The sequence below is a fragment of the Babylonia areolata genome, chromosome 21, assembly GCF_041734735.1.
Source record: "Babylonia areolata isolate BAREFJ2019XMU chromosome 21, ASM4173473v1, whole genome shotgun sequence".
Classification (NCBI taxonomy): domain Eukaryota; kingdom Metazoa; phylum Mollusca; class Gastropoda; order Neogastropoda; family Buccinidae; genus Babylonia; species Babylonia areolata.
In genome coordinates this window covers 34,130,776-34,155,158 of record NC_134896.1, presented here as the reverse complement: position 1 = coordinate 34,155,158, position 24,383 = coordinate 34,130,776, and the positions used below count along the sequence as shown (strand labels likewise).

The 24,383-nt window shown below is 39.8% G+C and overlaps 1 protein-coding gene across 1 annotated transcript in view; it reads right to left on the bottom strand.

Moving 5' to 3' along the window:
* Nucleotides 1-24,383, bottom strand: part of LOC143296464 (alpha-actinin-like) — a 69,692-nt gene that overhangs the window by 12,024 nt on the left and 33,285 nt on the right. The window contains exons 11-17 of the mRNA XM_076608409.1: nucleotides 23,623-23,714; nucleotides 22,242-22,287; nucleotides 20,055-20,180; nucleotides 17,991-18,068; nucleotides 16,098-16,253; nucleotides 6,227-6,511; nucleotides 1,202-1,255 (exon numbers count right to left, since the gene is read on the bottom strand). Of these exons, the coding sequence (XP_076464524.1) occupies nucleotides 1,202-1,255; nucleotides 6,227-6,511; nucleotides 16,098-16,253; nucleotides 17,991-18,068; nucleotides 20,055-20,180; nucleotides 22,242-22,287; nucleotides 23,623-23,714 (837 nt within the window). The remainder of the gene's footprint in view (nucleotides 1-1,201; nucleotides 1,256-6,226; nucleotides 6,512-16,097; nucleotides 16,254-17,990; nucleotides 18,069-20,054; nucleotides 20,181-22,241; nucleotides 22,288-23,622; nucleotides 23,715-24,383) is intronic.

The window sequence follows — 24,383 nt, the reverse complement described above, 5'->3', positions numbered from 1 at the left end:
AAAATGCAAGCATCACTGAATGCCAGAAAAGAATTACAAGCACAGCAGAATGCTAGAAAAAAAAGCACCACAGAATGCTAGAAAAAAATTGCAAGCACCACTGAATGCCAGAAAAGAATTACAAGCACTGTAAAATGCTAGAAACAAAATGCACCTTAGAATGCTAGAAAAAAATTGCAAGCACCATTGAATGCCAGAAAAAAATTACAAGCACTGTAGAATGCTAGAAAAGGAAAAAAAAGCACCGTAGAATGCTAGAAAAAAATTGCAAGCACTGTAGAATGCTAGGAAAAAAAATTACAAGCACTGTAGAATGCTAGAAAAAAAAAAGCACCGCAGAATGCTAGAAAAAAATTGCAAGCACTGTAGAATGCTAGAAAAGGGGGAAAAAGCACCGTAGAATGCTAGAAAAAAACTGCAAGCACTATTGAATGCCAGAAAAAAATTACAAGCACTGCAGAATGCTAGAAAAGAAAAAACCAACAAAGCACCATAAAATGCTAGAAAAACATGACAAGCACCATTGAATGCCGGAAAAGAAAACCCCTGTTGTCCTTATCTGAAGATCTACAAAATGAACATATATGTATATTTTTTGATGCAGTGCCAGCAGTTCCAAGCTATACTTTGCATTATATATCTCTCCATATATCTATCTATATGTATATATATTTTTTTTTACATATTACCTTTCTGTATTCAAAAACAAAAACACCACCAAAGAAACTGTGGCTGATTTCACTCAACATACACTCATCAAAGACATTTCTGTAGAACTGAGAATCAGAACAATGTTAAATATTTTTGTGGTTTTCTTTTCCCTGTGTACCTGTATGTATGTAATTTACTTTTACATTGTTAAAATGATTTTTAAAAATTGTAAAAGAACAACAACAAAACAACATGATACACTTCATAGTTAAGACTGGAGAGAGAGAGAGAGAGAGAGAGAGAGAGAGAGAGAGAATGAATGAATGAATCTTTATTCTCCGATGGTGGAGATATCAGCACATTGGCTGACTAACATATCTGCCTTTGTTTTAAGAGACACACAAACATAATCATACACATACAGATGTAGCCATACTCAACACATGTATACGTGTACAAGAAAGAGAGAGACAGAACTCACAGGCCAAGAGAAAGGCAGACAGACAGACAGGGTGAAGGGGAAGAAAGAGAAAGCAGTGGGGTACGTTACCTCCATGGTGTACTGCGTGTATCTGTTCTCGAAAATCATTGCCTCCTGCACTTCCTGCAGGACAAAATGAAAAGAAAATCCCTGGTTAATCAATGCATTTGACTTTTTGATTCATCCACTGTTACACATGTACAAGTTTTACACGTTTCTGGCACAAGATCTTGCCAAGCCAACTGTGAATTGTGTGTGTGTGTGTGTGTGTGTGTGTGTGTGTGTGTGTGTGCACATGTGTGACGAGACTGGTACAGATGGGTTACAGAAAATGAATAAATTCATGAGGAGGGTGGGGGGAGGGGGTTTGGAAGGGTGGGGGAAGAGAGAGAGAGAGAGAGAGAAAGAGAACACTGAACACTGAACACTGAACACTTTAATGTCAATAGCTTTACAGCCCTAATGACATGGTGGTTCATAATACAAATAACAACATGCATCAATAGTAATAATATTGATGAAAACCAAAACCAAAACGAAATCAATCAATCTGTGCAACAAAGTGCAGTTCGACCATCCATTCAAAGTAATGGCATGTAGAGAGAAATAAAAACAAAAACATATATAAATGTATAACATAATATTTTCCATATGAGAGTGACAACACAGATTTCACTTTTCACAATGAGCAACACCTGATACTATTTTATTATTGTTGAGTTTTTTTTCGTCGCATGTTATTCGCTTCTGCAATATATTTTGCAAGTGACTGTAGTGAAGTTTCCTGATTTAAATTAAGCACTCCAAAAATATCTTCATACTTTGCTGAATTTGTTTTAAATACAACACATTTTTCTCGAATATCTTCATAAGCTTTACAACTAAACAAAAAATGTAACTCATCCTCCCTTGAATGCCCGCACATCGGACAAGGGGAGAGTAACGAGGGCTCAGTCTGAAACCACTTTTCATAAGCATTCAAACCAATCGTTCTCGTTCTAAATCTAGCGAGACTTGTTCGGTGCCACTTGTTTGTCACGACTGTGATATATTTTTCTGTTTGAAATATACTTTTAAAACTATAAAACCATCTATATTTCTCAGTGCTTTCCATTTTACCGTGCCAATTCTGTTTATATGAAGCAATTAGCCTATCTTTGAATTCTGAAACAAATCCTTCTACACATCCAACTCCCTGACACATCCACACAATCCCAAATCCATTTACAGTTAATGTCTTCTTTACAAAATATACCCAGTTTTCCTTCCCTCTCTCATGTTCATTTACTAACATTTCATACGCCTGCTTACATAATCTCGATGTGGGTAGCCTTATTAATTTTAACCAATATTTTATACATTTTACACATGATTTAATGTATAATGGGTATCTACCACTTTCTCCATATAATACAGTATTTGAAGCATGTAATGGAACATTTAAAAAACGTTTAATAGCTAATGTATGTACTTTTTCTAAATCTTTGTTATCAGAAAGTCCCCAAATTTCGGCACTGTATGTTATCATTGGTTCTATTTGAGTATCAAAAAGTTTCCAAAATATATATGAATCTATCGAGCCTAACTTACGTAAACACCTTAAGATTTCTATAACCCCCTTCTTCCCCTTTCTACAAATTTCTGCTACTGTCCTTGTCAAACTCAGCTTAGTTGTAAAAATCATACCAAGATACTTATAAGCATTAGTTACCTTCACTTCATCAGTTCCATAGTGCCATTTTTCATATCTAGATAAGTAACCACCTTTTCTAAACACAACTACATTTGTTTTCTCAAGATTAACTTTTAAAAATAATCTATCTGCTTCTTGCTTTAATATGTTCAGCTGATTTTGAAGTCCTATGGCCGTGTCAGACAAAAGAATTACATCATCTGCAAATAACATGAGAAACAGTTCAACAGCCCCAGGGATCATTTGAATCCCATGTCTTCCTTTTTTCGTTATCTCTCCTGCCAGTTCATTAATAAAGAACGAAAACATCATAGGGCTCAACAGACATCCTTGTTTTACGCCACGTGGGCACTCAAATACATCTGAATATACACCCTTCTCACGTACACACGCTAAAACTGCATCATATACACCACGCAGTGCCATATAAAGCTTACCATCAACACCAGTTTTACGTAACACATTCCATAAACTATTTCGATTCACAGAGTCGAAGGCCTTCTGAAAATCTACAAAAGCAACATACAATTTTCTATTTTTTAATAAATGTGTTTGTACAATTGCAAACAATGTGAAAATGTGGTCAATGGTGCTGTAACCTGATCGAAATCCAGCTTGCTCTTCAATAATCTTTTCTTCTCGTTCAGCCCATTTAGTTAATCTTCTATTTAAAATGTAAGTGTAAACTTTACTAATGATACTTGTAAGTGCAACTCCACGGTAATTATCTGGAATATTTGGGTCTCCCTTTTTGTGAATAGGTATGATAATCGATTTTGCCCAATCTGTTGGAAAGATTCCATCATTGAAACATCTGTTAAATAAAAGCACCAGAAAATCAACAATATCTGTATTTGCCTGCTTTAACATTTCACTCAATATTTTATCTGGGCCTGCACTTTTACCTGGTTTTAAATTGTTTATGCTATCAATCACTTCTTGCCTGCTAATTGGGTCATTAAAACAAGGTTCTTCAAAATCACCAACCTCCTCTACTACCTCATCTTCTGTTTCAGTATTAGCATTACCTACAAATACACTAGAAAAATGGTCATACCATTGCTGAGCACTAATATTATTATAAACAAATGCCTTTCTATTTACAGATCTTACTGTTGCCCAAAACAGATTTGAATCTTTGATTGATGATTTTAATTTCTGTAACCTTAGCTCCTCAAATTCACGTTTCTTTCTTCTCTTCAAATAAACATATTCCTTCCTTTCCTTTACAAATGTTTCTTTACGTACTCTTTTATTCTCTTCAGTTTTACATCTCTGGAAACTTTTAAGAAGGCCTCTGACCAGTCTTTTCTTCCTCTTACACTCATCATCAAACCAATCATTACATTTCTTCTGTCCTCTACCAACTGTTCGAATCATACATGCAGCTGCTCCATACAATGCACATGAAAACAATTTGACACAGGCATTAACATCAACATTTAACATGTTATAAGCATTCTGTAAACACTCCTTAAACTGACAACTGTCCAACTCATCCTTATATACATGCACATTTTCCTCAGACCACACTATCCTTTCTTCTCCTTTTTGAATTGAGTCAGATTCTTTTTCAGTACTTAATCTATTTATGTAGGACAATTCGACTGGCAGATGCCATGAAAATAAACTATCACCAATACATAAATTACAACTATCTAATAAGCAGTCAGAAACAAGAAAATAATCAATGACACTACATCCTTGGGTAGAAACAAAAGTAAAATCGCCATCTCGATCCCCATTACAATAACCATTCAAAATTACAAGTTCAAACAAAAAGCAAAAGTCCAACAGGGATTTCCCAAAATTATTTGTAGTAACATCCTTTGAACAACGAGAAAGAGAGAGAGAGAGAGAGACAGACAGACAGACAGACACAGAGACAGACAGAGAGAGAGAGAGAGAGAGAGAGAGAGAGAGAGAGAGAGAAACATTCTGCCATGGTAGAGAGTGTGTATGTGTTTGGAAGAGTGAGAAAGGTTGGTAGAGCCAGAGCGAGTGAGAAAGAATAGAAAATAATTAAGAGAATGTCTTCATATGTGTTGGTCTTTAGTGTGTGTGTGCTGATCTTTTTTTTCTTTTGTGTGTGTGTGTGTGTGTGTGTGTGTGTGTGTGTGTGTGTGTGTGTGTGTGCCTGCTTATGCATGTAACCGTTCGTCCATCTTACTTAATGTTGTGTGTGTATATGTGTGTGTGTATGTGTGTGTGTGTGTGCCTGCTTATGCATGTATCCATTCTTCCATCTTACTTAAACGTCTTTTTACATATTTGTAGCTTTTCGTTATTCCTGGATGCTTTAAAAAAGCGAGTGAGGAAAATTCTGACCCACCCACCTGGTTGTATTTCTCCAGCTCATCCACGTTAAATTTGTAGGTGATGATGGCCTTGTATTCTTAATCACTCTCCCATACATCTCCCTCCCAGATGTTTAAAAAAAATTTTTTTGTATGATAGTCAGTCATATCCAACTCTGACCATCAGAAAAGCAGAAGAGGCAACTCCTGTCCTGGCTGTCTAGGCTAGAATTTGATTTTAGTTGAGAGTGTCTTGCCAAAGTTATAGCCCATTCTCTCAGCCAAGAGGGCTTTGAAACAGACATGGTCTCCAAAGGCCAACTCGCCCCCAAGCCTGCAGCATAAAGAGTAAGCACAGTCTTGCCCCATAGTTTGAGAGTCAAAGTCCTTCACAAAGTGTAAGCACAGTCTTGCCCCACAGTTTGAGAGTCAAAGTCCTTCACAAAAGACTAAGCTGTAAATGAATCCCCATGGCAGTGGATAAAGTACTGGTCAAACAGCTCTCCCATCACTATTTCTCCAGTTCATGGCAATCTCTGATACAAGCTGACAGTTCTTCTTATTTCACGACCAACATCGACTTGCCGATGACTCTGTCCTGGTTGATGCATGCTGGGAATTTTCGTGTCTCCATAACCCATCGAACACTGACAAAGATTTGATCTTTTGTGTGTGCATATACACACAAAAAAGGGTTCAGGCACTAAGCAGGTCTGCACATATGTTAATCTAGGAGATTGGAAAGGCACTGTTACTGAGATTCTGCACACATGTTGACCTGGGAAATCGGAGAAATCTCCACCCTTTACCCACCAGGCACCGTTACCAAGATTCTGCACATATGTTGACCTGGGAGACCAGGCGCCGATATTGCAATTCAAACCCTGGGAGACCCTCATATTGAAAGTAACCAATGCTTTAACCACTAGGCTATTGTGCCCATTAAGTGTCTGAGGCCTCGTTTCGGCATGAACGCAATGTTTCTTGGGGAAAGGCAACTCTACTCCTCATTTTCACCACTCCACCCAGGTCCAACACTTTTAACCACTCGGCTATATTTCCACCCGTCGAGACCCCGAGGGAAAACCGCAAACCCACACCCACCTGGTTGTATCTCTCCAGCTCATCCATGTTGGGCTTGTAGGCGATGATGGCCTTGTCGAAGGCCTGCAGCTTGCGCAGCTGGTCCTCCAGGGAGCCCTTCATGGCCACGCCGATGGAGGCCACCGCGTCCAGCTGGTTCTCGATCCACTGGCCCACCACGTTGGCCTTGGCCGCGAACTGTCGCCGCAGCCGCTCGTTGTTCTGCTGCCGCATCATCTCCTGCTGCAGGGTCTGGTCGCGCCGCGGCACCAGCTCCCGCACCTCGGACCACTTGTGGCTGATCTCCTGGGGAGAGGGATTTCCAGGTTACAGATGGTTTATTTGGTATTTTAGATTAGGGTTTGATTGAAGTGGGACAGTTTGTTAGGTATATTAACATGCTCAATAATCAATCACTTTACACAGTGTGTGTATACGGAAATATGCCCTCAAGCTTGTCACATGAGAAAAAACAAACAACAAACAAACAAAAAACCCACCCTTAATGCCTTAACACTTATGATTTAAAAAAAAAAAAGACATATAAAACGTGTATGCATAAAAAATTGAACCTGATATACCATACACCACTTCACACTGTTTTTGATCAGCACTCTGACATTTTTCAATATGAAATTACCATGAATACATCAACATCACCCCCCCCCCCCCCCCCCCACTCACCCACCCAACACCAAATTTCCTATTTCTTACATCAGTATCAATACTCACCTCATCAAAAACACAGCACCCATTATTTTACAGACATTGTATCAACAACAAGAAAAGCAAACAAACAAACAAAAAAATCAAAGGAAAAGTTCAATGCAAAATGATGAGGTTAAAGTTCGTATTTAAAAAAAAAAAAAAAAAAAAAAAAAAAAAAAATTTCACTTTTAGAGAACAGGTGGGGCTGGGATGGAGAACCATGAGTAGCTATCATGACCTAAAACACGATGCCGTCATATTCCATTCAGAAGCAAAATTATCTTCAGCAGGGGCTTGTAGAGTATAATACCATGCCCCTCCATGTGAAAATATAAAACAGCCTTTTCTATCCAAACCTGACCACATTTATTAGTTGACAATCTGTTATTCAATCCTGTTAGTCAACTCAAATGAAAAGAAAAAAAACACCAAACAAACATAAATACTGATTGACTAACAAGCTGGAAGAGAGATATGGATACGGATAATTTATTCATGCTCAGGCCACTGCCCCTCATGAAGGGGTACATACACATGATCATGTAAGAGAGGGTCACAGAATGAGAGAGAGAGAGAGAGAGAGAGAGAGAGAGAGAGAGAGAGAGAGAGAGAGAGAGAGAGAGAGAGAGAGAGAGAGAGAGAGAGAGAGAGAGCAGTCTTCCTTGGTGAACTTCTTTGACTCAGAATGTAAAAAAAAGTTTATCAATACATGTGACTTCACAACTGAACTGGCTCTCCAATATATTTCAGTCCAGAAATATGACCAAAGCTCGGCTGCAGCAAAGAGAGACAGCTGGAGAAACGTCTATGAAAGTTCTGTACAACCATAAACCTGAAACTTTCACAATCTATGATTCATCATTCAGAACATCCTACTATTTGTATTTGTATTTCTTTTTATCACAACAGATTTCTCTGCGTGAAATTTGGACTGCTCTCCCCAGGGAGAGCACTTCGCTACACTACAGCGCTACCGATTTTTTTTTTTTTTCTCCTGCATGCAGTTTTATTTGTTTTTCCCATCGAAGTGGATTTTTCTACAGAATTTTGCCAGGAGCAACCCTTTTGTTGCCGTGGGTTCTTTTACGTGTGCTAAGTGCATGCTGCACACGGGACCTTGGTTTATCATCTCATCCGAATGACTAGCGTCCAGACCACCACTCAAGGTCTATTTAAGGGGGAGAAAATATCGGCGGCTGAGCCGTGATTTGAACCAGCGCACTCAGATTCTCTCACTTCCTAGGTGGATGTGTTACCTCTAGGCCATCACTCCACTTACTAGTCTAAAGATAAAAATTCTTTATTGTGACCAAACCATAAAACAATTAAAAAGAGACTGAATGTAAGCACATTTGTTTACATTTCTTCACTGTATGATGTCCATGTGACATGTAACAACGACAGCCATACATTTGTTCTTGATGAATAAAATGCAGCATGATACGTGCACTCACTCACACAACTCTTTCCACTCAACAAATGCGCATAATACATTGATTATGTACAGCATCGGCATATTCTGTTTAGTGATCAGTGCAAAGCATAGAGTTACAAAGAATCACCCATTATGCCCATCTGCTTGGCATCTTGTAACCAATTTATGAATTCTTTATTCATCTATTTAGTGTGTGTGTGTGTGTGTGTGTGTGTGTGTGTGTGTGCGTGTGTATGTGAGAGAGACAGACAGAGAGAGAGAGAGAGAGAGAGAGAGAGAGAGAGAGAGAGAGAGAATGTGTGTGAGTGTGTGTGTGTGCATGCGTGTGTGTATGTGACTGTGTGTGCGTGCGCGAGGACGAAGATAGGCAGAGAGAGCAAAGGGATGTGTGTGATTTGGTATCAAGTGGACTGTGTACAAACCTGTGCATGAATGTGCAATTCTGTTTATCAAAATGTGTTATGATTCTTCTTCTTCTTTTTTTTTTTAAAACTATTTTTCGGTCAGTGTATTTCTGCTTTGCTCATCCCTTCTCTACGCTAATGTTCAGCTGCTAATAGTGAATATTAGAAAGAAAAAAACACAACATACAACAAACTCAAATGTTCATTTACTCCCCCCGTGCCCCCCCCCCCCCCCACCTCCATCCACTGTTTCAAAATGTTTCCAAAATCAACAATCAGGGGTGATCTCATTGGTGATTGTCTTTCAACAAGGGTATCAAAACATCACAATGAAAACACATGGAATACAAGGATAATTCCCCCCAACCCCCACCCCTCCACCCAAAAAAACCATACCACACCTGTCTCTCCGTGATCAACCTGACACACCACAACCAGCACACAAAACATCAAACGACGATGACGATTAACAGACATCAGAGAGCTGAACAGACACCGAACATGCTTCATCACCACAACAGCACAACAGTCTGAACGGCATTCACATTCAAAATGCATCACTTTCCTTCTTCAAGGGCAAAGACACAATCAGTTTACTTTCTAGTCTCAGAATGCACATCAGCAAATATATATATATATATATATGTGTGTGTGTGTGTCTATATATATATATATATATATATATATATATATATATATATATATATAAAACACTTCCAAGTTTAGGATATTCCTATCTTATTTTGCTTCTTTCAATGAAATGCTTCTTTGTTCTCCAGTCATCTAGGAAGACTATATATATATATATATATATATATATATATATATATATATAGAGAGAGAGAGAGAGAGAGAGAGAGAGAGAGAGATGTATCAAAGATACCTTCATCCAAAAGCTCAGCAAACTATTTACAATCAATTTCCATCTCTCAAGCAAAATTCTCTTTCACAATTAACTTCACAATCTCTCAAGCAAAATGCCAATATTCAAAATAAAACTTCCAGGTGCAATTCCAGTTGATTATCATACAGTTCCCGATATCATTAAAACACTTTCACTTATTTCCCGCTTGCACTGATGTCCATTCTGAGCATACAAAGAAGAAAGACAACTCCTGCGCTTGTGAACGACATTCAAGACACCCAATCTTCACAAAGAAGACACCTGCGAAACCGGACAAAATACTCATAAGTCACGATACTCAGACAATACTAAGTATGAGCAAAACAAAACAAGAAATGAAGAATGAATATCAGCTACAGGTCACCGATATCCAATCTACAACAGCGTAAGGAAAAAGTAAAAAAAAAAAAAAAAAAAAAAAAAAAAAAAATGTCAATTAACTGCATTTTGTTATCATGCTCAACTAACTAAAAGGAAAACGAAAAATGATGAGACCTGGTTAGCTACTTTCACCAGATGATGGCAGTCACAAATGAAACACAAGTCTAATCCAGAGTGCTACAGTGCAAAGCTGGTCTGATAACTCAGGTCCAGGATGTTGTTTTCATTATTCAGGCATCACAGTACTCCATGAAAAAAAACAAAACCACAAAACAACTTTGAAAAATCATTTGGTTCAAACAATTTTGTACAGTTATCTAGGAGAGGAAGAATGTTGAATGATTTCTTCTAAAACCTTGTCACTATGAATCTGAAGACACTACTGCACCAAATATAAAATTACCATTTTCCCCTCCAACAGTACAAGCTGAAGATTTTTTCCAAATCAGTGCATCCTGGGTTCGTTCATTCGTTTATCATTTATCTATTTACAGTCTGTTCATCTAAGATGATGATATTAGACTGAAAATAAATGATATTATTATCATTATTATTTGGATTATTATCATAACGATGATTGTTATTATTAATTAGAAATTGACATTGCTGCATATTTGAATAAAAAGGGGGCCGGTTGAGGTGAAGGGGAGGGGGTGGGGCAAGGGGGAGGGTACCATGTCCTGGGTTATCACCAAAAAATGTGCATCTCCATTCTTGTTTTTTTTTCTTTCTTTTTCTTTTTCTGCAGTACTGTTTTCTCTTTCTATTTGGAAAAAAACTGTAATGCCTGAATATCCCCTCACTACACAGGCAGGACAACACTCCAAACCCAAATTTACTTTAGCAGTCAGCGTCCACTGAACCGACGGCAGGAAGAAACAAAACCGTCTGTGTCAACTTCTAAGCCTTTTATTCCACAGGCATGGATAAACAAAGATCTACGTTTCACCCCCCCCCCCCCCCCCCCCCCGTCCCCTTCCCATACATACACATACATACAGTTCTTCCAAACTATTGCAGAAAACAAGGGTCTGTACATGAACTAATAAGCAATGATGCATAAATTAAAAAGTATCAAAGCCAAAATGCAGCAGCTGATTGGAGGACAGCAATCTGAATAATCTGGATTAGTTTTCCTTAAGTTAAAAAAAAGAAAAAGAAAAAGAAAATTATATGTGTACATAAGAATCATCCACTGCCATGAAGCAAGCATGAAGTACAGAAGAGATCAGGAAAGATCATGATGAGAAGAATTATAGTTTCACCAATTCCATATCCAGCTGGATGACTTCCTCACAAATAATAATAATAATAATTGAAAAAAAACGACAAGACAGACCTTACACAATACTCAGTTTGCAATTTCTAAACAAGTCAAGAAACATACCTGAAAAAATGGATTCAAAATGATTCATTCTGGATGTGTAAAAACCACCATAGATTCAGAAACATTTTAACGATTCTTACTCATTGAAGGGTATCTTATTCTGTAATGCCAAATCTGAACACAGTTTAAGTCTTAAACAATTCTGAATCCGTTCTGTTATACACATGTTCATTTGTCAACAGACTGTAATTTCCCCCACAAAGCCGATGTGAACAAACAATTCAAACTCAGCAATTCCCTCTTAGCTGATCAAATAATTTAAAAAAGCAAATGCTGAGAGGATTACTTAGCTTTAGCAGAAAGCACTTTTTACCCTGCTTTTAACTGTATCTTTTTTTTCTCTCCAATATTTCGTTTGTGAAAAAAAAAGAAAAGAAAAAAAAAGCAGAACTGTATCTTTTTTTTCTCTCCAATATTTTTTCCTTATTCAAAAGTGAAGAAATCATTCCTTCTGAATATAGAAACAAAGAGAAAGAGAGAGGGGAAAAAAAAAAAGAAAAAAAAAAAAAAAAGAAAAAAGAGAGAGAGTGAGAGAGAAAAAAAGAAGCTAAATAAGACAATTGCATACAAACAAACAAGAAGTTGTCACAGGAACCTTTATGGGTTCAGAGACACACAAAGGGAGACAACACTTACTGCTACATACTAACCTCCTGGGGCCCATCCACAAACCCCAATGCAACATAGCAAAACACAATGCGGTGAGCGATGTCAGTCAACGTTTTTGTCAAACTTTCTTTCAAAGAGGGGTGAAATATGTTATCATCACACATATGAAGGGTAGGGGGGTAGGGGGGGGGGGGGGGGGGTTACTGGCATATTATTGTTTGAAATCTTACTTGTGTTGATTCTCTTTGTAGCATTTTTTTTTTTAATTCAAGTTATAACATTTTGAATTGCACACATACTGACAAAGGAACTTAACTGTCTCAAAAATATATATTTTTGTTTGATGTCATATTTGTATTATTGTATATAAGAAAATGTCTCATTGTTATTGATAACATTATGATGAACGACTAGATCCATATTTTTCATATCAGGCATGCATGTGTGATTGTGAAATTTATCATTGGTTGAGGTCCAGTATAGTTCATATATATATATATATAAATTTATATGAATGGTATCATGAGTGGAAAAAACTTAGTTGTATTGACAGTGTGTTGATGTGTGAGGATTCTGAGTTAAGCTTCTGGGTTGTGTGTTTGCCATGCTGCTTTGACATAAAATAGAAGGGGGGGGGGGGTGGGGGGGGGTGGGGGGGGGGGTCTCTAGGGAGGGTTGGGGGGTGGGGGGCGTTGTTCACATTCAACAACCAATTTCGTTCACTTCCCCCATTTTTCTTGAAGATGCTAGGTTATCAGTAATAATGCAGTATGGTTATCAGTATGATGATAAATAAACAAATGACGGCAGAAGGAAAGGAGGAAGTGGGAAAGCACAGAGAGAGACAGCAGGAGGGGGGGGGGGGGGGGGGAGAAAGAGAGAGTGTGAGAGAGGCTCAGAGAGTGAGACAGAGATGGGAGGATGGGACAGGGGGTACTTTTAGGGAAACTTTTGCATCTGATGTCATTATATATTATCAAAGTTACAAATGCACTCTCTTTAAGTTGAAAATATATACAACTGTTCTTAACAGCAATAACCTGGAAAACACAACAACACTGTCAGCAATGATATCAAATGCTTTTGACCAAACTCTGATTATCATTAAAAAAAAAAAAAAAAAAAAAAAAAAAAAAAAAAATCCTGACTTACAGCCAACTGATAACTCCCCCACACACTGTGAAAGGTCTATGAACTGAGTTTTGACACTGTATCAAGTTGTAATCAACATGGGGAGGGCAGAGTCAAAATCATACAAGTCATAATTAACTTCGGAGGAGAGGAGGAGGAGGAGGAGGAGAAAATGAAAATAACTGATATCATTTTATGATTTAAAAGCCACATTACACTGGATCAATGAATGATCAACTTGCAAGAACAAAACAAAAAAACAACAACAAAAAAAAAAGAAGAAAAAAAAAAGGAGTTATGACTAATGAAGGTGTGTCAGAATATCTATCATGCCGTTTAGTCAGGATCATAACACAAGCGGTTTTTTTTTGTTTTTTTTTTTTACACAACAATCATCAAGTCAAAGCATTCAAACTAAACTTGACATGCGTAAAAATGGAAATGGTGATTAAATGGTAACATTCTGCAGTATGTATCTGTGCTCTGTGTGTGTGTGTGTGTGTGTGTGTGTGTGTGTGTGTGTGTGTGTGTGTGTGTGTGTTTGTGGCATATGTGTGTATATGTGTGTGTGTGTGAAGCATATCTGAAACTGAACATCCAAGAGAAATGTTACAAATATTAGATGCAGATATAAAACATATGACACTATGTGTCTACTCTTCCCCACAAAACAAAATCAAAACCATATCACAAATCACCCCCCCCAAAAAAAAAACATCAAAAAAGGAAAAAAGACTACCCCCCCCCCCCCCTCCAACCCCTCCCCGAGAAAAATAGTAAGAAAAAAAAAAGGTATGTGAAATAAAGCCTTTAACCATCTATGAAAGCAGAAGGAACACTTTACTTTGTGAAGCTGCCAATCACTCTGACGAGTTCAACGCAATATGATCAATTTCTAAACATCTGCTGATATCTTGAAAAAATTATAATTCTATCAGATTTCTGTTCCTAACTGATTCATGAAAGATTCTAAATATCTGCTGAAATCTTCAAAAAATTCTAATTCAATCATAGATTTCTGTTCCTAACTGATTCAAGATTCTGAAACAATTCATGTGATATCAGTAAACACAATAACAGTGCAATGAAACTGGGATGTCTGCACAACGCACAGGCCAACAGCGCCTGAACGAAAAAGAAGTCGATCAACTTGAAACTTTGTTTGACAACAGATACGTAGCATCAGTTGTGAAAAAATATCAACCCGTCGTGAAAATCATCTGTGCTACACCAGGATTGTATGGCTGCCAAGCCAGCAGCAACTTATTTTGTCCTGACTGTTGCCGCAAGACCTTTACCGACACCCTTTATTTCAATTCCAGCTGTCAAAAAAACAACAACAAAAACAAGAGAGGCAAGGCCTTCAAGACTCACTTGTGATAAATTAAGTCCCCTAGCATTAATTACAGAGTAATTTCCCTTTTTTACTATCTGCACCAAAACGTTTGCAAAATAAATAAAAATTCCATGCTTAGCAAAAGAAGTTCCTGTTTGAACAAAAAATGATAATAATGACTCCTCTTGTTGTTGTTGTGTCAGAATAAGAGGTCAAAGTGCCAAGTTTAGAGAATACAAAAAATATAAATATAACAGTAAATGCAGTTTGCATATAATTAGGCTTCTTTTTTTAATTTTTTTGTGCCCATCCCAGAGGTGCAATATTGTTTTAAACAAGATGACTGGAAAGAACTGAATTTTTCCTATTTTTAAGCCAAATTTGGTGTCAACTGACAAAGTATTTGCAGAGAAACTGTCAATGTTAAAGTTTACCACAGACACACACACACACACAGACAACCGAACACCGGGTTAAAACATAGACTCACTTTGTTTACACAAGTGAGTCAAAAAAGTAGATCCATCTTTTAAACACACTGTATGTTATGGAACTGCATTTGCCATCCTTTGTTTTTAACATAAACACCATCTTGCTGATTTGATGGATAATAATTTGTAAAGTTACAGAAAAAAAAGAATTGTGCAAGAAACTAACATTGTTGATAGTAATTTTTTTAATGAATGAAATACTCCAAGTAAAAATATTGTTTTTTGTTTCTGGTATCTGGCCTTTATCTTCATTATGTTTGATTCAAATTATGGCTTGTGTTGTGCCCTAAAAATATACATATGCACGTGAAAAACAGTGTTCATTAAAAAAAAAAAAAAAAAAAAAAGAAGAAGAAAGAAACAAAAACAAAATTCAGGGAAAACACTACAGGACTAAACATCTTCAAAACTATCTGCACAAATGTCTTGATTCACACTACGGCTTGTGTTCTGTTGTATCCTCGAAATGTACATTTTTCAGAACAAAATCAGTGTTTACGCACATGCGCACAAAAAATATATGTATATAAAAAAAGAGAAAAATATACAAGTGTGAAACTCTATACATCTCTATTAAAAAAAAAAAAAAAAAAAAAAAAAAAAAAAAAAATAAAAAAAAAAACCCAAAGTAACAACCAACAACTACACACGCCTAATCACCCACCACAACCCACCAGCTGCCTCCCCACCTTATCCCCTACACACACAAACCAAACCCAACCCTACCAACACCCCCGCCCCATCCCCCACACCACACAACACCCAATCCACACCAAAACAAGAACTGAGGTTTCAGTTTCAGTTTCAGTAGCTCAAGGAGGCGTCACTGCGTTCGGACAAAAGCCATATACGCTACACCACATCTGCCAAGCAGATGCCTGACCAGCAGCGTAACCCAACGCGCTTAGTCAGGCCTTGAGAAAAAAAAAAAAGGGGGGGAATAAATAATAGATAAGCTTACATAAATAAATAAATAAATAAATAATAATTATAATATAGAAAACTGAGGAACACACAACAACCAAACCCTCCAACCACCACCCCCACACCCCACCCACACACATAGACAAGAACTGACCAACGAGGGCCTGGGACAGACCACTGACCTTGGCGTGGAGGGTGCTGTAAGGGTTCTCGGGGGGAGTCATGCCGAACTGCTGGCACAGGCGGATCACCTCCTGGGCCAGGGACACGATGGTGGTGAACTCCTTGTCCGCCTCCCCCAGCGTGGCCTTGAACTGCTCGTGAGCGTCCACCAGGCTCTGTCCACACACACACACACACACAGATGCCAACCCCTGTCATGTGTTTGTTGGAACAATCAGGGAAATTTGGCAGGAACATTTTCTTGTTCGTCGTTTTCAATTGTGGGCTGCAACTCTTACGTTCACTCGTATGTACACGAGTGGGCCTTTATTTGCATGACCATTTTTTTACCCTCCCATGTAGGCAGCCATACTCCGTTTTCGGAGGTGTGCATGCTGGGTATGTTCTTGTTTCCATAACCCACTGAATGCTGACATGGACTGCAGGATTTTTAACGTGCATATTTGATCTTCTGCTTGCGTACACACACGATGGGGGTTCAGGCACAAGCAGGTCTGTACATATGTTGACCTGGGAGATGAGAAAAATCTCCACCCTTTACCCACCAGGTGCTATCACCGAATTCGAACCCGGGACCCTCAGATGATTCTTCTTCTTCTTCATTCGTGGGCTGCAACTTCCACGATCACTCGTATGTACACGAGTGAGCTTTTATGTGTAGGACCGTTTTTACCTTGCCATGTAGGCAACCATACTCCCTTTCGGGGCTGAACCTCAGATTGAAAGTCTGACGCTTGAACCATTCAGCTATTGCACCCGTCGGTGGAACATTTTGAATAGGAACACTTGGACTCCAAGCCATGTCAGCAAACGTACATTTTATCTACAAAGGCATACAATTAATTGGGCCTGCTTGCAACACGGTGGAACTGCTACATTTAAGCTGACTGGTCCATTCAATGCTGTTTCAATGTAAACATGCATGTGATTAGAGGAGCATCATCAAATGAGACTGAGGTTGGCAGTGACTGCCCTGGCCTTGTGACTGATAGGTCTAGAGCATCTCGGTAATCTTACGACAGGAAAACATGTGATCATGCTATGTAGTTGAAAATGAACTCATTGGAACAATTTTGACCAACAACTCGGTTGAAAATCTTCTTACATGTACTTCTGAAAAACATACGTTGTCCACAATGCAGTTAATATAATCCACAAGAAGACCCGCCTGTACTTCCCAAAAAGACAGCACTGTTCACAACACAGGTTATGTAATGCAACCACATGCAAAGAATGTTGTGAAAAGCGTAAAAGTGTAGGAGGGAGGGAACGTTCGAAGGGGTGGGGGAGGGGGGGAGCGTGTTTTCCACTTGGTGATATGAGCATGTTGCTTAAGTCATTAAACCATCTGAATCTTGAATCTTAATGCAACCACCACCACCACCCACACACCACAGCTTACCATCATCAGAGACACCAACCCCTGTCAAGCGTTTGCAGGAACAATCAGGAAATTTGGAAGGAACATTTTGAATTTGGTAGGGAACACTCGGACTCCCAGCCACATCAACAAACGCACATTTTATCTTCAAAGCATGTGAGCACTTTGGCCTACCTGCAACATGGTGTAACTGCTACCGGAGGTTGTTTGTAATTGTTACACTAGGTCTGTTTTCCACTGTCCAGTCTCTCGTGACAATACTATGTAGTCGAAAATGAACTCAAAGGAACAATTTTGACGCTGGTGTAATGTCGGAAACAAACTGCGATTGAGCGTAACAAAATATGGCGAAATTGTAATAGTTGGCATCTCTGCACCCCCCAACCCCCCACGCACACAACCATCATCCAACCACCACCAACACTCACCCCCACACCCCGCCTATAACCAATGCAACTCACCACCTACTCACTGTTCACCACCACCAACACCACCACCACATCCAACTGACCTGCACTTCCTCTGTGGTGTGAACGATGAACATGTCCAACAGGTCCTCCTTGGCTCCGTCCATCCAGTTGTTGAATGGCTGCAACAGTCACACACAGCACTGTCACAATGAGCTGTTTAAGTCACACACACACACACCCACACGCACACAGCAGTATCACAATCAGCTGCAACAGTCACACACACACACAGCAGTATCACAATCAGCTGCAACAGTCACACACACACACAGCAGTATCACAATCAGCTGCAACAGTCACACACACACACAGCAGTATCACAATCAGCTGCAACAGTCACACACACACACAGCAGTATCACAATCAGCTGCAACAGTCACACACACACACACACACAGCAGTATCACAATCAGCTGTGAAAGTAACACACACACACACACACACACACACAGCAGTATCACAATCAGCTGCAACAGTCACACACACACACACAGCAGTATCACAATCAGCTGCAACAGTCACACACACACACAGCACTATCACAATCAGCTGCAACAGTCACACACACACACACACACAGCAGTATCACAATCAGCTGCAACAGTCACACACACACACACACACAGCAGTATCACAATCAGCTGCAACAGTCACACATACACACACACAGCACTATCACAATCAGCTGTTTAAGTCACACACACACACAGCAGTATCACAATCAGCTGTTTAAGTCACACACACACACACACACATACACACACACAGCAGTATCACAATCAGCTGTAACAGTCACACACATACACACACACAGCAGTATCACAATCAGCTGTTTAAGTCACACACACACACACACACACACACACACAGCAGTATCACAATCAGCTGCAACAGTCACACACACACACACACACAGCACTATCACAATCAGCTGCAACAGTGTCACACACACACACACACACACACACACAGCACTATCACAATCAGCTGCAACAGTCACACACACACACACACACACACACACACAGAGCACTATCACAATCAGCTGCAACAGTCACACACACACACACACACACACAGAGCACTATCACAATCAGCTGTAACATTCACACACACACACACACACACACACACCGCACTATCACAATCAGCTGCAACAGTCACACACACACACACAGCACTATCACAATCAGCTGTGAAAGTAACACACACACACAGCACTATCACAATCAGCTGTTTAAGTCACACACACACACAGCACTATCACAATCAGCTGTTTAAGTCACACACACACACACAGCACTATCACAATCAGCTGTTTAAGTCACACACACACACAGCACTATCACAATCAGCTGTGAAAGTCACACACACACACACAGCACTATCACAATCAGCTGTTTAAGTCACACACACACACACAGCACTATCACAATCAGCTGTGAAAGTCACACACACACACAGCACTATCACAATCAGCTGTTTAAGTCACACACACACACACACACACACACACACACACACACACACAGCACTATCACAATCAGCTGTTTAAGTCACACACACACACACACACACACACACACACACACAGCACTATCACAATCAGCTGTTTAAGTCACGCACACACACAGCAGTATCACAATCAGCTGTGAAAGTAACACACACACACACACACGCACTCACTCACTCACACACACACACAGACCACTATTACAATCAACTGCAACAGTCACACACACAGCACTATCACAATCCGAATCAGTTTAATCTCTCAGTCAGAAAAATGAATAATCAGTAGTGAAGTCTACTACACAAACAGATTAGCAACACAACAGTAAAAGATGATGTATGATATTAAAAACAACAATGAAAAAACAAACAAAAAAAAAACCCCAATCAAACCCACAAATATAACAGAGTAAAAGCAACCCCCCCCCCCCCCCCCCCTACACACCTTCCTTAAATCTGAACCTTCCCAATATTTTAAAAAAATCTAAACACACATACACACACTAATCTCCATCCATGCAAACACACACACACACACACACACACACACACACACACTCATCCAGAAAATGTCCCACGAAGCTGTCACTGACCGCAGCCCTCTTGGCGAACTCGAGGTGGAGATGGTCGATCCTCTCCAGTATCCTCTCAGCCTCCTCCAGGCCCTCTCTGCGCTTCACGGTCAGCTGACCCAGTCGGTCCCACTGGTCACAGATACGCTGCACACACCACAGGGGGCGGTGCGGTCAGTACAGCAGTCAGCACAGTGAGTGATGGTGGTTGTGGGGATCATGTCAACACAAAGATTCAATTTATGTATATGTATCACACAGATATATACTGAACACCACAGGGGGGGTGGGGTGGGGGGGAGGGGGGCGCGGTCAGTACAGCAGTCAGCACAGTGAGTGATGGTGGTTGTGGTGATGATGTCAACACAAAGATTCAATTTATGTATATGTATCACACAGATATATACTGAACACCACAGGGGGGGCGCGGTCAGTACAGCCGTCAGCAGAGTGAGTGATGGTAGTTGTGGTGATCATGTCAACACAGAGTCAATATATATATATAATAATAATAATAATAATGTACATTTATATAGCGCCCTTTCTAAGAGCTCAGGGCGCTTTACATGAAAGAAAAATATTACAAGTTACATAAAACATTCATGACCACTCTTTCTCAAAAACCCCTCTCCCCCCTCCCTCCCCCCCACACACTCTCCCTTTCCCACTCTACATACATCCAAAGTGAGCTGACATATGTATCACACAGATATATACTGAACACCACAGTGGGGCGCGGGTCAGTACAACAATCAGCACAGTGAGTGATGGTAGTTATGATCATGTCAAAGAACATATACATGTTTTTATCAATCAATCACAGATATGCTGAACGCTAGAAGAAAACAGTGAGAACGTCAGTACAGGCAAAGACAGATGACAGTAGTTATAATGATCATGTTAATACAGACAATGATCATGATATGATCATGTCAACACAAAGAATCAATATATATATATGTATCATAGATATGCTGAAAACTAGAGCAAAACAGTGAGAGCGTCAGTACAGGCAAAGACAAGATGACAATTATTGCGATCATGCTAATGCAGAGAATGATGACAGTTACTGTGATCACGTTGATACGGTGAAAGATGACAGTTATTATGATCATGTTAAACACAGAGAATGATGAATATATTATGATCATGTTGACACAAAGAATGATGACAGTTATTATGATCATGTTGACACCGAGAATGATGAATATATTATGATCATGTTGATACAAAGAATGATGACAGTTATTATGATCATGTTGACACCGAGAATGATGATGATATTATGATCATGTTGACAGAAAGAGTGATGCAAAAGTCAACAAAAATAATGATCACTGTAATTTCCTTCAGTCAACAGAAAATAATCATAATGGATTTTTTTTTTCTAACTGTGCTATATCAGTATCAGCATCAGTATCAGTATCAGTAGCTCAAGGAGGCGTCACTGCGTTTGGACAAATCCATATACGCTACACCACATCTGCCAAGCAGATGCCTGACCAGCAGCTGTATCAAAACATGCGAACTCATTGCAGTGTTACTGATAACTGTCGAAAACAGGTGTGTGGTCACGTCATCACAATACATCAGGGTTTTTTTTTCAACAGCATTTCTCATGCATTTTCATTTGGGCTGTCATTAGGGATTGCTCTCCCTTGCTCCCTGATCCGTGCATTCTGCTCACAGTTTGTATTTTGAATAAAACAGGCCAACCTTACCATGTTGATGTGTTGATGACAAAAGAGGGCGCTAGTCAGGGATGCACAGGGGAGGTAACCTACTTTGGGAGGTTATCGGCCGTAGCTACTTTCGTTTTCTCCGGATGGGTGGGTAGTAGTTTGCACAGGACAGGAATCAGACCCCTGCCGGAGTCTGCACTAGTGGGTCACGGTTAAGTATGTGTAATTAAAAATGAATTTTGTTTAATGTCTTGTCACACGTACTGGTGATTGTAGACATTTTGTTTGAGTACTGATTTTTTTTTTTTTTTTTACATTTGTGCGTTACCGCTTGTGAGAGGAAGGGGAAGGGGGATGACTGGTGAGTTGGGGGAAACTGGGTATGTTGATCTGTGACCACTGAACTGTGAGTATTTCTGTGTGTATCAAAGATCTAGAACCGTGGAGAATTTGGGGGATGGGGTGGAGGATTCTTTCTCTCTCACACCCATGTACACGCCCATACACACCCCCTCTACAAACGTACCTGACATCTTGCGTTGACTGTTGCCACATCATGGTAGTCAAGGGCACTGGTAAAACAGCAAACACCCCCAATGAATTCATCCGGCAAAAATCTGCCTTGGAACAAATCTTCAAAAAGCACAGACCAAACTGGTGCCATATATTTTCAAACGACCTATGACAACTGTTTATCAATGATACAGTTTCTATCACAAAGAGAAAAAAAAAAGGTTCCTTGCAATAATCCCCCCTCCCCACCCCACCCCTTTTTCGTGTTTGACGTTAACACCAATTTCTGACCTAAAAAATCAGTGCCAACGTAAGCTGCATTACATAACCAGAAAAGTGAACCCACTCAATAATATTTCGTAAACCCAGCTCGCTTGGCTTATATCAGAGACTGACATTAGCTTACAGCTGAGCCAACAGCAAAGAGACAGCTGTATGATCAGTGGTTTCTCCACTACTATGAGAATTCATTTACAACTTAGGTCTTTCGTGAAAGATTTTCGAAGGCAAGGTTGCACTGGCTCTTAGTGCTGCAGCCTTGGGGGCTAGCTGGCCTTTGGGGACCATCTGTAACGCCCACTGTCTAAAAGCCCTCTTGGCTGAGGAGAGTGGGGATGTAACTATGGCAAGATTTTATCCACTACAATCAAATTCTAGGCCAGACACTTGGGACAGCAACTGCCTCTCCTGCTGTTCTGATGGTCATGGTTGGAAACGTTTTATAATACATACTTTATAAACATACTTTCATATGCAAGACATGCTTTTGACAAATTTCAGTGTATATTCCAAAAATACATAAAAACAATAAGCTATGCAAGAACAACAGCTAACAATGTCTTTAGGTGTATCATTTATTTCAATCATTACTTTCTGTAAGGAAAAGAAAAAGAGAGAACACAGAAAAAGTAGAACATCATTAAAAAAAAATATAGATAAAAAGAATGAAACCTTACTCTATGCTTTTTCTCAAACAGAGAGCTGAAAGTGTTTTACACACAACAAGTACACAACTCTGTAAATGACAACATATTGAAACAAACCAGTTCACACTCTCACTGCAAACAATCATTGAGACACCGCTCACCAAACTCATTTTGAATACACACACACACACACACACACACACACACACCACACACAGAGGAAAGGATCCAATCTGACTTGAACTGACCCTCGTAAATAAAGAATTTGACTTCACTTGTTCAGCATATTCCAAGCTTTATCTGCTATCCTCATAAATGAAAATTTTCCCTGACACGAAACTGTAATGAAGAGAATAAATATAAAAATAAAACCCCAAACGAAACCAAACCAAGCACAACACACACACACACACACACACACACACACACACACACACAGAGCATCACTGCACCAAATCCTGTACTGACTTCAGCTCCTGGGCGATGGCAGCGATCTGTTCCACACGGTCCTGATGTGCAGCCAGGTCACTCTCGAATGCTTCGTGCTTCTTCTTCATGGCCTGAACACACACACATCTTCTTCATGGCCTGAACACACACACACCTTCTTCATGGCCTGAACACACGCCTTCTTCATGGCCTGAACACACACATCTTCATGGCCTGAACACACACACACATACACACCTTCTTCATGGCCTGAACACACACACACACACCTTCATGGCCTGAACACACACACACACCTTCTTCATGGCCTGAACACACACACACACCTTCTTCATGGCCTGAACACACACACACACACACACACACACCTTCTTCATGGCCTGAACACACACACACACCTTCTTCATGGCCTGAACACACAACACACACATCTTCTTCATGGCCTGAACACACACACACACACCTTCTTCATCGCCTGAACACACACACACACACCTTCTTCATGGCCTGAACATACACATACCTTCATGGCCTGAACACGCACACACACACCCACACACCTTCTTCATGGCTTGAACACACACACACACACCTTCTTCATGGCCTGAACACACACACACACACCTTCTTCATGGCCTGAACATACACACACCTTCTTCATGGCCTGAACACACACACACACACCTTCTTCATGGCTTGAACACAAACACACCCCTTCCTATTTCTCCTGCAAAAGCTGAACGCATTTCTATACATGTAACACATACATATACCTTCCT